We start from the raw sequence: 19,217 nt of genomic DNA on the forward strand, positions 1-19,217 counted from the left end.
ACTCAAATCAGTTAATAAAGAGTGTAAAAAAGAATTAAGTATTAATGAAAGCTCTTCAGTCACTGAAAAAGTAATTCTTATTTAAAAGAATATGAAATTATGACAGAAAACAGCTCTGTTTTTTATTCTTTGTAAGAATATTATATAAAACCCAGAGAAAAACACCTTACTTTTTCAAGAGAAGTAAAAAACTATTTCTAAGATCTTTTTTTTGCATTAACTGCTGCAGAAGAATGAGATAGAAACTGCTAAGATATGCACTACTATATACTCTCTATCAAGACTTTCTCTCTTCAGAGTCTTGATATTATAGAGAATATAAGTCTGTTTCTATATGATAATATAAATACTGTCAGTGAGATGTAGAGAAACTGATTATTTATATCTCAAAATAGAAGACTTTGTCAATGATTATATCAATATAGAGTTAATTCTCAAATTCAATAGAAATCTAGTGTTGCTGTTCTCAATCCCTTGCAGAATCTATTAAATATTGAGATATTAAAACTAGATTTAATATATCTCACTGTGCAGGGATCAAAGGCTCAGTCAGACCTTGGAGTATACTGATTTTATAGTTATCATGTCTGCCAATTATGTATTAAGTACAGTTGCTGAGGTATCTTTTTGTACTTTTCTGTCGGGGATGGGCCAGATTGAGAGGGGTGGTACGAGGGTGAGACTTGGTGTTGATGTCTAGATACACTGAAGACAGACCGCGGAGGTTGCACTTCAGAAGTGGCTGTTGATTATGTGCTTGATATTATCACTGAGGTATCTTTTTGTATTTTTCTGCTGGGGATGGGCCAGATTAGGAAGGGCGGTATGAGGGTGGGACTTGGCGTTGGTGTTTCAGAACATCAAAGATGGACAGGGTTTTCGCGGAGGTCGCTCCTCAGATATCTCCACAACTACAGATCAGGGATCTTCCAAAATCGAGAAGATTGGTGCATATGGCTAGGTCTCTTCACCTTACAATTTGTATGGCAATTTGGCCCGGGGTTGTGGTGTGGTAGGGGAGAATGGGGGATAATCCCACACAGGAGTTTCGAACGACGTCTGGTTCACATTTGGCTGGATAACTCCACCACCACACGGGGTATGCGGTCGGCGATGGGGTCAAAATGCTTGTATGATCGAGGGCTTTTCAATGGATCTATCGGCGGGTTCTTATTCGAAAAATTGAGTGAGTTCGTGGTGAGAGTGATCTTTATTATGTTCACTGATACTTGAAATATATTAATATTATGAAAGAGAGTGTTATCAAATTACATTATTAAATGATATTATTAAAAATATATTAATATTGTGAATATCAATGTTGAAAAAATGTTGATACTTATACATTATAGTAATTTATGAATCATGATAGTTAAATATATATATATATATATATTATTTCTGACTTGATTACAACTTGTACAATAATTTTTGAAAACTTAAAATCAATTTTAATTATTAATAATTATGAACTTATAACTAACTAATATAAAAAGAAAAAAACTTTTTCTACTTCTTCTCTTTCTCATTCTTTTTATCATTCTTTATAATTTACTTCTTATTCTTCTTCTTCTGCTTCTTCTTCTTATCTGACATAATAATCATCTCAAAATCTCTCTCTGTTACCTTCTCAGAGAAGAGTTCTCACTGCTCTCTCTCAGCCAGGTCAATCTGTGTCTTAAAATTCCATATTTTCTGATCTGCTGTCTCTGATTCCATCTCAGTAGTAAGCAGATTAACATGCTCAGAGAGTAGAGCTGTCTTCTCAATATTCTGAATCATGAAGCACATTCAAGACCTGAATAAGGCCTTAATTTCCTTCTTCTCTATCAGCTTCTGCTAATCAATTAGAGAACAGAAGTATTATTAAAAATCATTATCTCTTAATAAATAAAAAACTTATCAGTTTTGACTTCTTTATCTCTCACTTCAATACTCTCTTAATCTTCTTCTACTATTACTTATTTATAGTAACACTCTTCTTCTCTCTCTCTCTCTTTATCTTGAAGTTAAATTATTCTCAGTACTTTCTCTGATTTCATTACTACTATATAAGACTTTTCATTTTCTTCTTCTTCAATCTCTTACAAGCAGTGTTATTCATATTATTTCTATACTTAGTTCAGTCTAAATCTATCAGAAGTGTTACTTAAAATTGTTATTATTCTACTTTCTTACACAGTCTCTTTAAGATATTATAATATGTCTTATGATCTGTTTTCTCTTACTTAAACATCTTCTTCTTCTCTTTCTTCAATCTGTGATAGTACTTATACACCTTGATGATTCACAGAACTGCAGAATATTTGAAGAGAAATGACATGATTAATTTTAATAAGTGTTGAAGAGAGAGTAAAGACAGACAATGATATAATAATAATAATAATAGTAATAATAATAATAATAGTGATAATAATAATGATAATGATGATGATGATGATGATGAAAGAGAAAGTGTATTGAAATATATTATTGACTTATCAAACATAAAGAGACAAAGAAACTATTAACAGCTTTCAGAGATGTATAGAAATGACTACAGTGTTACATATCAATATTATCTTCATTTAATACATGCACTATTGATATTCTTTGTATACATTTATCATATAATCTATATCAGAGATATATGCAGAAAACAGATCTTTATTACTAGAGAGAATGATTACAGCAATTCTCTGCTTTCATATTATAAAGATAAGTTATTCTTATTTCTTTCTTCTCTCTTTTCTCTTCTTCTTTAACTCATCACTAAGTTCAAGCTGATATGAAAACTATTAAAACACTTTTAGAAATTCTCAAATTGAAGAGTATAGACTAATTAAATTTTAAATATAGAAGAATTAAATTATATTTAATATTACTAATTATTTATTCTCTCTTAATAAAATCACAGTCATATCTTTCTTTCTCTCTCTCAAATGAAATATGATCTGTGAAAAGCAAGTATCATATTAAGTTATAATGATTAACACAGTCTCAGTATACAGAGCTGTATATATACAGCATGTGCTGAACTGAGAGACTGTGTGAATTACAAATCAGTATTAGCATCTCAGAAAGAGCTGTGCAGTGTGAGAAAGTTATAACTCTCAGTCACATATACAGAGAATGAATCATCACAGTAAGTACATGTATATTGTATAAAAGTAATACTTTTTGATAACACTCAGTCTCTGATATCATGAAAATAGAGTCTCTCTGTGAGATCTGTTTTTATCAGAAGTCAGAGAATCTTATATTTCTCAAGATTATCTTCACACATCTTATCTGTGAAATCAATGAGAAGAATCATTAATTTCAGTATTCTACTCTTAATATTATTCAAGTGACAGCAGAGTTCACCCTGATCACACTTTTTAAGTGTATATTTTCTAAATATTCACATTTATACAGATATATACTGATTATTTATTAGATAATATTAAGATAATAATTTATCACAGTCATATTATTCTCACTGTGAGAAATACACAGTTAATGATAAATATTATAAAGACTCTGAGAAGTGAGTATTTTAAGAGTGCTATAGCTCTACAATCTTGATTTTTTTTATTTTTATTCTTTATTTTTTTCTTTTTCTTTTCTTTTTTTATTTTTTTCTTTCTCTTTTTTTTTTTTTCATTCTGATTTTTTCTTGTTTTTGTTTTATTTTTTATTTTTATTTTTTTTTGTATTTTATATTTTTTTCATAATTAAAATTATATAAATTATAATCTATGTTTAGAAAAGTAATGATATTTAGTAACACTCTCTGTTGAATTTTCAATAAATGAGCACTATGTTATAATATTATATAAGTGAGAAGTAATTTCATAATCTCATTTAATGCTATTCTCAATAATGAGATCAGAATGAAAATATAACTAAGAATTTAAACATATTCTTTATTCAGAACTAGATTTTTATTTGAAAAGTGAATCTGAGATCTTTAATATTTGAAATAATGTGATTTGAAATCAATGTAATGAACATAAATTATGATCAGAAGTAATGCTTTTAGACAACATGACAACTGTAAAGTTTGATCCTGGTCTCAGACACGGTCACACGTAGACTGGCCGTCAGAATCATGAATTTCACATTTAATCTCATTTAATCTGATCTCATACATTTCTTGATGTGAATCCCACTGGGACTGGCTATTAAAAAACATGTAAAGTGACTATATATCAGATCTTAAAATGAAATCATGACTTGAAAAAAATGAGAAAGTGGTCTCATTTGGTCTCATTTAGTCTCATTCTTAGCATAAAGTTACTATTTTTAGATATTTTAAGGTTTTTTTTAGACTATTTTTAATTTTTTAAAAGGTAACACTTTTTGATAACACTCAAATGAGATTTAAAGTCATTTAAAGCAATAAAAATAATTTAAATTGAGAAGTGAAAATCATGATCTTATTTGAAAAATGTGATAAGAGTAGAAAGTAAGTCTCACTGAGACAGTATGAAACTACTATTTAATGTTAAAACCGTGTAATGAGATCAGTTGAATTGATAATGGAACTATCAAAAAATCTGATCCTGGTCTCAGACACGGTCACACGGTCAGTCTAGTCACACGGTCAGTCTAGTCACACGGTCAGTCTAGTCACACGGTCAGTCTAGTCACACGGTCAGTCTAGTCACACGGTCAGTCTAGTCACACGGTCAGTCTAGCTGTATCACTGAGTATCTTAAGTATTAAATTGTAAGAATAAGTGCTCGCAGGCAATTATTCGGGTGTTTGCAGCTTGATGTGATATGTACTGTTAACTACTAGAAGTATTTATAATAGAAAGATAAAAATGTAGAAGTCAAATGTATAATAGCATTCAAGCTAAGTTATGAATAATATTTGTAAACTTCAGTCTATATAGTTATGTGTAGTCAAGAGCTGCTAACTCTATTAATTACATAAGAGATAGAAACAGAGATAAAGAATCTGTGAGAAGTGAGATTTTTTATATATTCTTCTCTCTCTAAGACTTTGTTCACAAAGTCTTTCACTGAGTGACTTCATAGAATCAGCTCAGCACTGCAGTGATACTCACTAAAAACTCTTTATATCTATAAAAAAAACCTCAGTGAGAAAAAATCTCTTATTACTATGAAGAGAAAAGAGTCTGTTACTCAGTTTCTTATTTCATAAGATTCTTTATAATCTACAGATTCTTCTCTAACTATCATACAGATTCATCTTGCATCTTATATACAGAAGAGTTCTGATTTACTCTCAATCATTTTTATAAAATTCTTATATAATCATTATATAGATTTATCTCACAGGTGAATCACTCTCTGTGAGATTATTCTTATTAAAGAGAAGTATTTATGAGTTGATCTTTCACTTATTCTTATGAATCATTATTCTTTGACACTGTAGAATTGTGAGGAATTTTTCATTCTTTCATTAACTCTGTAGAATTATAGAATCAAGATATTTACAGTCTGTAATCACTCTTTATAGTTATATAGAAAGATTCAGATCTGTAATTCATAATTACTCTTTATTTATTAGAGTGATCTGACTGTTCTGCAGAATCATTCACAGTGTAAACAAATCTCTCTAGAGTAGTATAAATATTTCAGATTTATCTATGAAATCTCATCTTCTTTTCTCTTTTTCTGTAACAGCTCTCATTCTTATAAACTGTAAGTATCTTCATTCATCTGTGAAGTGTTTTCACTCAGATAATAAAGAGAGAGTGTTTCTAATAATATCTGTATATTGATTCAAGAACTTCTCAAGAATAAAATTTTTTTCAATTTTAATACTCTTATAAATAATATCTGACTGCTACTGAGCTTCTTATAAGTGTCTCTGTGACTCTTCTGATTGCTTTTTACTGACTGATAAAGCAGAGATATCATCACTTATAATAGTATCTTTATTTCTTTCAGCTCTGTCACTGCATCTGATCTTCAGATCAGTAGTTAACTCTGTACCTCTCTCAGATCAGTCTCTGACTTCAAGTAGCACAGTTCTGCTCTTTACTGTAAGTCTTCTCATAAGTAATTTCTTACAGATTCTAACTGACAGTTCTTATAAAGATCTCAGTGTTATCAGTGTCTTCTACAGCTCTGTAAATCTACAATCATCTTTCTTCTATCTGTATAATCTTTGATTAGATATATACAAATATGTCTAGATTCTCTATTAACAGTTCTCACACTGCAGCACATTTTCACAATTCTATTATCAATGAGAGATAAGTTCTCAGATACTCATAAAATCCAGATAATTAAGACAATGTGAATACTATGAATTCATAATAAGAGTTAATCTGAGCAGATGAGCTCTCTCTCTGTATCTTAATTATTTTCAGACTGAATACTTCAGTATAACTGAAGAAGCAGACATAGCTTTATAAGAGATATCTGATTATATATATAGATGATCAGTTCTTAAGATTCTGCTGTAACTGTGTACACTTTGATATTCAGCTTCTCTGAAGTCTGTGTATTTTCAGCAGTTTTCATATCAAATGTAATAATTATCTGTACTGCAGATATGATACTCTCTGCTTCTTTAAAGAAGAAAATTAATAGTTATGAGAGAATTGAGTGTTACAGATATTAAGAATATGAATATAAGTTTTCTTTGTTTTTTGTTTATTAATCTCTAAATTATGTTTACAAATCTGTTTCTGTTTTCTTATTTTTTAGCTTTAATGAGAATATAATTTCTTCTTTCTTTTATATACACTGTGAACTGTTCATCTCAGTAGAAACTCATTATCTTATAGACTAGAGTTTATAAATGATAGTATTAATATCTTTATTATAATCAGATTCTTAGTAAAGATTACATCATTCTAACTTATCAGAATTCATGATATAAAAGTCATGTCTCAGCTTTCACAGATATTTTATCTACTCAGATGATTCTAAAGTGAACTCATTTCTCTCATTAGAATACTCTTATCACTGAACCTTGAATCAGAGCTCATGATCTTACTTCTCTGAGTTAAAAATTTCTTTGATCTGATATTCTCTTTCACTCTCTAGTACTTTATGAACAGAGTGATAAGTCATAGAATTCTCTTCTCAGAATTTCTTATATTTACAGAGCAAAGAGACATAAAAAACATTGTATATCTATAACTCAGATAACAGTTTTAATCTGTAGAACTGTGAGTTAACTTTCTTCACAATCTTATAAGACTCTGTCTATAAGAGATTCAGCTTCTTATTAGATCTCTATATAATAATCTTTTCTAGACTCAGTCAGACTCTATTATCTTTCTTAAAACTCTTTATAATATACTTAAAGTTATAGTATCTCTTCTAATACTTTTAGACCTTTCTCAAGAATTTGCAGACTGTCTCTCAGATATTCTGAATTCTCTCAGTCTGTTCACAGATATTACTATACTTTATAGTATACTCTCATAAGTTCATCAAGATCATCTGTAGATGAGTTTCAGTGAGCATCTCAAAGAGAGTTTTATCTGTACTAGTATGCTTTGAGTTATTGTATATAAACTCTGTAAGTGATAATTAATACACTCAGTTATTCTGATTATAATTGACAAAGTACTGTAGATACTATTGTAATATACTTATCAAATATTTCATCTGATCATCTGTCTATTGATAAAAAGTCATACTTAAATCTCATGAGATCTTCAGTATAGTTATCAGATCAGATCAGAACTCTTCTATAAAGATTGATCTTCTATCTGAGATAATATTCATAGATAACTCATACAACTGAATCATATCACAGATAAAGATATAAGTTAAATTCTTTGACTTTAAGTTCTTATAGATGAGTATAAAGTGTGTTATCTTGATAAAGTGATCTACTATTATCAGCATACTGTTAAAGCAGGTATTATATATGTTCTTGCTTTCAGAGAGACTTACAAGAGTATTCATTTCTAGCTATTCTCAAGGTTTCTGTGAAATGAGTAGAGAAGTAAGTTCTTTATATAGTCTGAACTGTATTATCTGTGAATTCTGATAAATAGTATAAGAATTCACTATCTTCTTTATAAGTTCTTATATCTTTGATTAGAAGTATTTTCTTATAAGTAACTTATGAGTTCTAGTATCTATAAAATAATGTATTAAAGAAGAGTTATAATATCTTTTAATAAGTTCTATACATAGAAACTTATTCATAGATATATAAATCTGACTCTCTCTTTATAAGAGATTATTTAAGTCTCTTTAATTCTTTATTTTTGCAGAATTGATCTCTGCTGTGAGCAGTTTCTGAATATACTAAGTATATTCATTCTTCAGTTGCAGTTTAGATAATCTGAACAGAAGATCTTATAAAGACTTATACTCTGTTTTCTCTTACATCAGGTCTTTCACAGTACTTCTCAAAGTCTGCAAACTCTTCAGATTATAGATACTCTCTTCAAGAATTCTTACAGAGATTCTCAGAGTGTTGACTCTTAGTGTTATAAGAAGTAGTTATACAGACTTCTTTTCTCTCTCTTCTTTCTTCTCTTATAGAGAATTAAGAGACTCTTCAGTCAATCTCTTTATAACACTCAGTCTGAGTATTCTGTGAAGCTTTTCTATCTTCTCTAGCTTCTCTATGTCTATTATTCTGGTCTTCTTAACATAGTCTGATCTCTAAGAGAATTCATTCACTGAATTCTTAGTATTCTTGATATATTCTATCTTGAATCAGAACTCTCTCAGTCTCTGAGCTCAGTAAACCTGATATTATAAGAGTTTCTTGATTGAAGTAAACTGTTGTAAGCTGTTATAATCAGTCTTAACAGTAATCACTGTTATAAGACTCTCAAAATAGTGATATCAGTGACAGAAGAATTTCACTATTATAAGAAGTTTCTGATCATGAATACTATAGTTAATCTTCACAGATTGCATCTTCTATAAGAAAAAGATCACTGAAACTCAGTTTTTATTTAACTGTAGTTATAAGACTATTTCTGAAATTATAAAGAAGAAGATATCTGTCTTCAATCTGATTAAGAGTAAAAGATCAAAGTGAAATAGTATTACTATATCTGTGAATATCTGTTTCAATCTTATAAAGATCTCATAAGCTTCTGAGATAAGAAAGTTCTCACAGCTCTTTCTTCTTAACAATCTTTTCATTCTTCATTTATAGAATAACTTCTTCTTATTTTCACTCTTCAGTATGTCTGTAAGAGTCAAGAAGATTCTTATAAATGCAAAGATAAATTATCTATAGAAATTCACAAAGTTAAGAAAGATTTGAATCTTATAAATACTAGTTAACTTCAGTTATAATAGAATAGTCTCAATCTGCAAAGATTTCATCTGAATATTATCTGTGATAATTACATATTCTAGAAAATTAATCTGACAGACACTGAAGTTATACTTTATAAGCTTAATATACAGTTCTGTCTTATCTAAGACTTTTAACATACTTTGTACATACTCAGTGTGTTCTTTCTTCTTTACAGAGTATATTATCACATCATTCAGATATATTATTATAAAGACATTCAGATATGCAAAAGGGTTTTATTAATAAAAGACTAAAATACTGTAGAGATATTAGTCAAATTAAAAGATATCACTAGATATTCAAATGATCTCAGTACAGTTTTAAAGACAGTCTTTTATTCATCTTCAGACTGTATTCACAGTTATATATATATATTAATCATATTTAATTGTGTGAATATAACAGCTTCTGTGAGATGATTGATTACATTCTCAATCAGAGATAGAAAATAGTGACTGTTTATTATCTTAAAGTACAGATTGTAATAGTCTATATATAATCTGAGATCTTTATTTTTCTTTTTTACAAATATCACAGAGGCTTCTGTAGAGATCTGTTAAGATTAAATAAAGTCATTCTTCAGATTCTTTTTTACATAGACCTGTAAGACCTCTGTCTCATAATGAAAGAGCTTATAGATTGATTCTTAGAAGAGTTTCTATTCTTCTATTAAATCTATTATCAGATTCTTTTCATAGTAAGAAGAAAGCTCAGCTATCTTTACTGAGCTGAATATCTCTGTAAGATCTCAGTATTTCTCTGATATCTGAAGCTCAGTTTTCATGACTGTGAAGTTCTCAGACATTTGTAAAGTTATTATATAGATGAGCTTATCTTCTCTAATTAACTCTACAGTATTAACTGATTCTATCTCTATTAGTAAGTCTGTTAACACTGATCAGAAGTATAAATCTGACTTATAAACAGCTATGTATAAATTATATCTTTAAAGTTATACAAGTCTCAAGTACATGTTATCTGTGATATCTGTAATAATCACAGTTTCTACAAATCTTCTTCAGATTTCAGAGAGATCTTATAATTTAAAGATGACTCTTATGAGTCTCTTAGCTCTCAGATCTGAGTTCTTGCATTCTGCTTATTATAAGAGTAGATTTTCAGTTTTCATTATTCAGCTCATTTATTCTGCAAGCTTTAGAAACACTACAGTGATCTGAGATTCTGAGTTTATCAATACTTTTCATACTTACAGAGCAGTAGTATTACAGTATAATCTCTTTCTGTAAGTAAGTATTTTTATCAGAGAAGCAATAGATTCAGATATCAGCTTCAAGACTCTTAAGAAGGCTGTTACTGACTCTGTCTATGACTTCTTAAATTTCTATTTTAATTTATTCAGACAGTTTATGCAGAGATGTTCTGATTTAGAATAGATAAAATAGAGATTCTTTTTCTTAATCTTTCTATTATATACTCTATTCATAGAAGCTTATAAAGCTCTATCTCTCTACTTAGCAGTCAGATATGAATCTCTCTATATCTTATTATCTTTTTCTGATAAATCTGTTCTCTGTTATTCTAACTCTTGTAGAGCTGATTAATAATCTACTCTTTATAAGTCTGTAACTCTCACAGTGATTTATAAGTAATGAATAAGAGTTATCAGTTTCTTCAGAATCAAGAACTTAGAGTCTTACTCAATGAGCTTATTCTATATATCTTTATTCAGTCTCTTTATAAACATCATTATTCAGATCTTATTTCAGAATTCTGTTTTCACAGATCTTAATTTACATCATAATTTTATAAAGTACTGTAAGTAGTCTTTATCAGATTTCTCATCTCTTTTTCTAATATTAATAATTACAGCTCAGATGTTCTCTGTCTGACTTACAGAGTCTCTTAACTTATTCTAAAGATAGGTCTTGAGAACAGATCAGTGAGATCTCTTATAATCATTCTCTAAATAATTCAGTCAGTTCTTGACTTCAGTGTAGTAGAGATCTGTCATTATATAGATGACAGCTTCTTCATCTTTCATATCACACAGCTGAGCTTGTGAGTCAATTTTAAATACAAACTTGTAAAAGCTTTTATAGATTGTAATTCAGTAAGTGACCTTAAGTAATTATAGCTTGAGAAAGTTTCTTTTCAGTTCACAGATATCTCTGAAGATCATGTCTAAGAACTCAGTTTGAGAGTGTTTACAGTAGACTGACCGTGTGACCGTGTCTGAAACCAGGACCAAACTTTACAGTTATCATGTTGCCTAAAAGCATTAGATCTGATCATGATTTGTGTTCATTACATTGATCTCAAATCACATTATTTCAAATATTAAAGGTCTCAGATTCACTTTTTAAATAAAAATCTAGTTCTGAATAAAGAATATATTTGAATTCTTAGTCACATTTTCATTCTGATTTCATTATTAAGAATAGTATTAAATGAGATCATGAAATCACTTCTCACTTATATAATATCATAATATAGTGCTCATTTGTTGAAAATTTAATAGAGAGTGTTATCAAATATCATTACTTTTCTGAACACAGATCATAATTCATATAATTTTAATTATAAAAAAAATATAAAATACAAAAAAAAAACAAAAAACAAAAAATAAAACAGAAACAAGAAAAAATCAGAATGAAAAAAAAAATAAAAAAAAAATAAAAAAAATTAAGATTGCAGAGCTGTAGCACTCTTAAAATACTCACTTCTCAGAGTCTTTATAATATTCATCATTAATCATGTATCTTTTATAGTGAGAATAACACAGCTGTAATGAGTCATTGTCTTAATATTATCTAATAAATAATCAGTATATATCTGTATAAATGTGAATATTTAGAAAATATACATTTAAAAAGTGTGATCAGAGTGAACTCTGCTGTCACTTGAATAATATCAAGAACAGAACACTGAAATTGATAATTCTTCTCATTAATTTCACAGACAAGATATGTGAAGATAATCTTGAGAAATATAAGATTTTCTAACTTCTGATAAAAATAGATCTCACAGAGAGACTCTATGTTCATGATATCAGAGACTGAGTGTTATTAAAAAGTGTTACTTTTATACAATACATATACACTTACTGTGATAATTCATTCTCTATACATATAACTGAGAATTGTGACTTTGTCACACTGCATAACTCTCTCTGAGACACTGACACTGGTTTGTAATTCATACAGTCTCTCAGTTCACTACATACTGTGTGTATACAGTTCTGTATACTGAGACTATATTAATCATTATAGCCTGGTGTGATACTCACTTTTCACAGGCTATATATCATTTAAGAGAGGAAGAGAAAGATATAACTATGATTTTATTAAGAGAGAATGAATAATTAGTAATATTAAATATAATTTAATTCTTCTATATTTAAAATTTAATTAGTCTATACTCTTTAATTTGAGAGTTTCTAAGAGTATTTTAATAGTTTTCATATCAGCTTGAACTTAGTGATAAATTGCAGAAGAAGAGAAAAGAGAGAAGAAAGAAATAAGAATAACTTATCTTTATAATATAAAAACAGAGAATCACTGCAATTATTCTCTCTAGTAATAAAGACCTGTTTTCTGCATGTATCTCTGATATAGATTATATAATAACTATATACAAAGAATATCAATACTGCATGTATTGAATGAAGATGATGTTGCTATACAACACTGTAGCTATTTTTATATATCTCTGAAAGCTGTTAATATTTTCTTTGTCTCTTTATATTTGATAAGTCAGTAATATATTTCAATGCACTCTCTCTTTCATCATCATCATCATTATTATTATTATTATCATTATTATCATTATTATCATCATCACTATCATCATTATTATTACTATCATTATTATTATCATTATCATTATCATTATCATTATTATTATTATTATTATTATCATATCATTTCTGACTGTCTCTTCTATCTTCATCTCTCTTCAACACTTATTAAAATTAATCATGTCATCTCTCTTTAAATATTCTACAGTTCTGTGAATCATTAAGGCGCATGAGCATCATCACAGATTGAAGAGAGAGAAGAAGAAGACATTTAAGTAAGCAGAGACAGATTATAAGATATATTATAATCTCTTGAAGAGACTCTGTAAGAAAGTAGAATAATAATGATTTTAAGTAACACTTCTAATAGATTTAGAATGAACTAAGTATAGAAATAATACAGATAACACTGTCTGTGAGAGATTGAAGAAGAAGATAATGAAAAGTCTCATACAGTAGCAGTGAGATTAGAAGAAGTTCTGAGAATACTTTGAGTTTAAGATGAAGAGAGAGAGAGAGAAGAAGAGTATTACTATAAATAAGCAGTAGTAGAAGAAGATTGAGAGAATATTAAAGTAAGAGATAAAGAAGTCAAAACTGATAAGTTTTTTATTTATTAAGAGATGATAATTTTTGATAATACTTCTGTTCTCTAATTGATTAGCAGAAGCTGATAGAGAAGAAGAGAATTAAGGCCTTGTTCAGGTCTTAAATACACTTCATAATTCAGAATATTAAGAAGGCAGCTCTGCTCTCTGAGCATGTCAATTTGCTTATCACTGAGATGGAACCTGAGACAGCAGATCAGAAAATGCAGGATTTTGAGATACAGGTTAACCTGGCTGAGAAGAAGCAGCAGAAACCCTTCTCTGAGAAGGCAGTGAAGAGAGATTTTGAGATGATTATCATCTCAGATAAGAAGAAGAAGAAGAAGAAAAATAAGAAGTGAATTATAAAGAATGATAAGAAGAATAAGAAAGAGAAGAAGTAGAAAAAGTTTTTTTCTTTTTATATTAGTTAATTATAAGTTCATAATTATTAATAATTAAAATTAATTTTAAGTTTTCAAAAATTATTGTACAAGTTGTAATCAAGTCAGGAAAAATATATATATATATATATATTTAACTATCATGATTCATAAATCACTATAATATATAAGTATCAACATTTTTTCAACATTGATATTCACAATATTAATATATTTTTAATAATATTATCTGATAATTCAATTTGATAATACTCTCTTTCATAATATTAATATATTTCAAGAAATATGACAGAGATTAATTAAGATTATTTATTTACTTTTATATATTAATAATATTTAATCTGAGTTAGTACTAAAATTATAACTAAGTTAAGTAATAAGATTATTTTCTCTTATATTAATTCTTCTTACACATATCAGTGATCAGTTATTAAAAATAAATTATTATCTTTCTTAAATTATTATTATATCTTCTAAATTCACTTCTTTCACTTCTTTTACTTCTATTGAAGATTTATACACTCTTTAAGAAATCACTGTTAATCACAAAGTCTATATTATTTATAATTCAATACAGAATACTCTCTTTCAATTATAATAAATAATTACTTCATTCTTCACATCTGATTTCAGGTCATGAAATTTATGAAAAACTCAACACAAATATTGAGATGAACTATGAAATAATTATTAACAGATTATATTATAGATTACTGAAGAGTCATCTCTTTACTACAATCACTATAACTTTATTCAGAAATATTTATTATAAACTAATCATGATTCTGAAGGAATTTTCTAACATCTGAAGTTAGCAGAATGCAGATAATAAAAGAAAAATAATCAGAAAATTACTACTGAGCTGATAAGTTACTCTACTAGATAATGATTTTTAATAACACTAACTTTCTAATTTGAAGAAAATTATGTGAAAATGATTATATATCAGTACTCTGATTTTATAACTCTCATCTGATAACTTCTGTGAATAATTACTTTGTATATATATATCTCTGAATCTTTCTCTTTAATCAATTGAAAACCCTGAATTCTGAACACTTCTTTAAATACTTAATTCAAATCTTTATATTTCACATCAATTCTGTCTTCAGTTCAATCTCAAGATACACTACAAAGTCAATATACAATATCTAGAATCAGAGTTAAAGCATTATTGAAGAGTATCTCTCACAGTGAATGTATAAACTAGTATAAACAATCTTACATTTATAAGAGTTATATGTTATTACATTGATGAGAACTGAACTTATTAAGAGACATTAATTGAATTTAAATCATTGATCAGTAGTCATACTGAGAATTATATAATAGAGATATTAATAACTGTGATTAAAAATGACTATTGAGATATTAGTCTCAGTCTTCTTACAATTATAACTAATAATGCTGTGTGAATAACTACACTATAATGAAGAGCTTGAAGCAAAAATTGACTTTGTATTTCTGAAATGATAAATAAGATTATATTTTCTACATTACTCATATAATTCAACTTGTAATATAAACACTGATAAAGAATCTTAACATTCAGATGAAGAATAATGAGATGACTGATTCTTGAAATGAGAATGAGATGAAAGTGATTACTCAAGTAACTTTTATATTTACTTTATAAAAGATAATGTTTTTTAATAACACTTTTTAATATTGTTTTTTAATAATACTTTTTGATAATACTACTATTAATTTTGAATAGATTGATTAATAATTTAAATATCACAGATTTAAAACATTGCTAATGTGATTTGTATCTTCTCTAAATAATAATAATAATTTCATGATATTTAATAAATAAACAAATCAGTTATATCACTGAATATGATATAGAATGTTAGAACACAGTGAAGTTCAATATATAAGATAACTGTTCAGACTCTTTGATTGTGTCAGATAATTAATCATTGAGTGCAACACTCTGATTAGAAAAAGATTCAGATATTGAAACTTTCTGATATGAAGTGAACTCAGTTGAAATATGTGATTGATTTACTATTTCAGTTTTATAAGATAATAAAGACAGTCTCAATCACTTATACATCAATGCTGCAGTCAGTCTGATAAGTATATAATAGTTTATTTATTCATCTTAAGAAGCAGTTGAATCACTCAAAAAGAAATTCAGTCTGAAATGATGCTATAGTACAGACTATTATTACTGTAAGAAATAAACTGGCATATTACTACAGCAAAACTGAACAATCTTTTACAAAGTACTATACTATAGCAGCTCTACTAGATCTCTCTTATTAAGTTAATATCTATACTTCTCAAGATTGAATAGAGAAGAAATGAGACTCATATATTAAATTAGTCTGAGACTACTACAATATCAATTATCAGAGATTTGAATAAGCAGATATTCAAGATGTGAAGACAGTGAAATACAATTCTCTAATAAGTAATGATCTTTGATAATACTTTATATTATATAGAACTATAATACTAACTTTGAAATAGAACTTACATACATTGATTATAACTAAAAATCAGACAAAACTATATTCTTATAAAACTGAATTTGATCACTATCTTCAAGATAATCTGATAAATTTACATGTTAAATTAATTCTAGACTTATAAAAAATTGTTGAGAGTACATATTTAACTGTTACACTGATGATGTGTGATATTCTAACAATTTCATTGATAGAGATGAGAATGAAGTGAAAGTTCAACTCAAGTCAAGATATTTATCACTATCACTGAGAACAATTATAAGAAGAAACAATCAAGAAACTCATAATTATAAATCATGAAATTATCAGACAGTTTAATATCTCTGATCACAGTATATCAGAGAAGTGTAATTTTCATGAGAAAGTAAAGAATAAACTTACACAAGAATATATTTAGTTGTTTCATGAGTGTTATCAATAATTGTTATCAAATTCTGATTATATAAGCAATCACTAAATGAACTGAATGAGACTGATTTTAATCTTCAGTTTCAGTCTCATTCTGATTTTAAAAGAATGATCATCTTTCACAGTTTATTCTGAGAAATTACTCTCATTTCACTGATCTTGAATTAAATCTGGTTATTTGTCATGTCATTTCTCTCAGAAATGATTCATTTGCAGATTTTTTTAAGGCTTGATTCTGGTGAGACTCACGCCAAGAAATGTATGAGACTAGATCAAATGAGATCAAATGTGAAATTCATGGTCCCGCCGGCCAGTCTAGTTTACAGACAGTAAGTATTTCTTATAGAAAAATAGCTTGATTTCACAGAAGATGCTCAAGAATGTTCTTCACTGAGATTGATTTATTTATGAATTTGAAGAGTTTCTCTATCACAGATGTAGAGAATAATATTCTATGAGTGATTAATAAGTTCTCTGAAACTTCTCTTACAGAGATTATTCATGATTCAGATGAGTGCTTCTGAGTGTCTACAGTAGAGTTCACAGAAGTTAAAGTATATAAGTTTCTAGTTCTTTCAGTTATAACAGATGATTGCTGACTGACATAGCTTGAAATGTAAGAATAAGTACTTACAGACAATTATTCAGATGTTTGTAGCTTGATATGATATATACTACTAACTACTAGAAGTATTCACAGTAGAAAGATAAAAATGTAGAGATTAAATGTATAATAGTATTCAAGCTGAGTTGTGAATGATATTTGTGAACTTCAGTCTATATAGTTGTATGTAGCCAAGGGCCGCTAACTCTATTAGTTATATAAGAGATAGAAATAGAGATAAAGAATCTGCAAGAAGTGAGATTTCTTACATAAATTCATAGAGAGAATGTTATATTCTATATTTAATATATTATCTATCACTGTTCTGAATGCATCTGAGATAATTTTATCTGCTCTTCTTTGCACTCTTCTGAGCATGAATACTGCTTTAATATTATCTTCAGTATAAGCAAGGTCTGTGGTGAACAGCGCTCCACCACGAACTCGCTCAATTTTTCGAATAAGAACCCGCTGGTAGATCCATCGAAAAGCCCTCGATCATACAAGCATTTTGACCCCATCGCCGACCGCATACCCCGTGTGGTGGTGGAGTTATCCAGCCAAATGTGAACCAGACATTGTTTAAAACTCCTGTGTGGGATTATCCCCCATTCACCCCTACTACACCACAACCCCGGGCCAAATTGTCATACAAATTGTAAGGCAAAGAGATCTAGCCATATGCGTCAATCTTCTTGATTTTGGAAGATCTCTGCTCTGTAATTGTGAAGATATCTGAGAAGTAACTTTCACAAAAACCCTGTCTATCTTTGATGTTCCAAAACAAAATATCTTAATGCACACGAGCCTCTGTGTACAAAGACATTGCAGAGCTAAGCTCAAAACAGAAGACTCTGCAACATTGATTTTACAGCTTATTAATAAAAGAGATAGAACTGTAACTGCAGTGAAAGCATGCCTCTAAAGATGAAATAAGGTTGACTTGAGAATGAGTTGAATAATAACATAGTTACATAGATGATTGATGAAAGACTGAAGAGAGATCTGCAGAACTAAGAGATGAATTAATTATTAAAGATAATAACTGCAGCTGTTTTCTTAATTAAGTTAAGAATGAAGTTGATAAGAGATGTTCTCTATAACATCTGATAATACAGTAAGCTCTTTGAATGATAGTTTTCTTTTTACAGACTACTGTCAATGAAGATATATCAGAACTATGAATCTCACAGTGATAAAACTTAATATCAGATAATATGTCTGTTTCAATAGACTGTTCACAGGCTGTAAGAAATCTCACTTCTTGCAGATTCTTTATCTCTATTTTCTCTCTCTTATATAATAGAGTTAGCAGCTCTTGACTATATATAACTATATAGACTGAAGTTTGTAAATACTATTTATAACTCAGTTTAAATACTATTATACATTTAACTTGTACATTTTATCTTTCTACTGTGAATACTTCTAGTAGTTAACAGTATATATTATATCAAGCTGCAAATATCTGAATAATTATCTGTAAGCACTTATTCTTACACAGACTTAAGAGACTGCTGCCCCGGTGGCTGAATGGTTAATGCGGCCACCCGGTAGCGCCTTGGCGTGGGAAATCAAGGCGCGTGGGTTCGAAACCCGCAGGGGGGATACATTAAATCCGGAACTCAAGCATCTCAGGTTTCTAATAAATACAGAGGTGTACAAATCGCTTCAATGAATCGCTCTATGTTTCTGAACTGAGAAGTTATTATCACATGTATTTAATTGTCACTTCTTTGTATTTTCCTATGT

At 28.5% G+C, this 19,217-nt stretch overlaps 2 protein-coding genes and 1 pseudogene across 3 annotated transcripts; all 3 read left to right on the forward strand.

The window, feature by feature from the left end:
• Nucleotides 1-583: 583 nt before the first annotated feature.
• On the forward strand, nucleotides 584-1,233 carry BDBG_02586 (uncharacterized protein; the record flags this gene model as incomplete). Its single annotated transcript, XM_031720851.1, has 2 exons — nucleotides 584-668; nucleotides 737-1,233. The coding sequence occupies 2 exons, from the start codon at nucleotides 584-586 to the stop codon at nucleotides 1,231-1,233; spliced, it is 582 nt and encodes a 193-aa protein (XP_031577175.1).
• Nucleotides 1,234-13,769: 12,536 nt separating this feature from the next.
• BDBG_16613 (uncharacterized protein) lies at nucleotides 13,770-13,934 on the forward strand (the record flags this gene model as incomplete). Its single annotated transcript, XM_031724533.1, has 1 exon — nucleotides 13,770-13,934. One exon carries the CDS (start codon nucleotides 13,770-13,772, stop codon nucleotides 13,932-13,934), a length of 165 nt encoding a protein of 54 aa, XP_031577176.1.
• Nucleotides 13,935-18,984: 5,050 nt separating this feature from the next.
• BDBG_16614 lies at nucleotides 18,985-19,073 on the forward strand (annotated as a pseudogene). The gene has a single exon. The product of its transcript is annotated as a tRNA-OTHER (tRNA).
• Nucleotides 19,074-19,217: the final 144 nt, after the last annotated feature.

This window comes from Blastomyces gilchristii, assembly GCF_000003855.2.
Source record: "Blastomyces gilchristii SLH14081 genomic scaffold supercont1.3, whole genome shotgun sequence".
In the NCBI taxonomy this organism is placed as follows: domain Eukaryota; kingdom Fungi; phylum Ascomycota; class Eurotiomycetes; order Onygenales; family Ajellomycetaceae; genus Blastomyces; species Blastomyces gilchristii.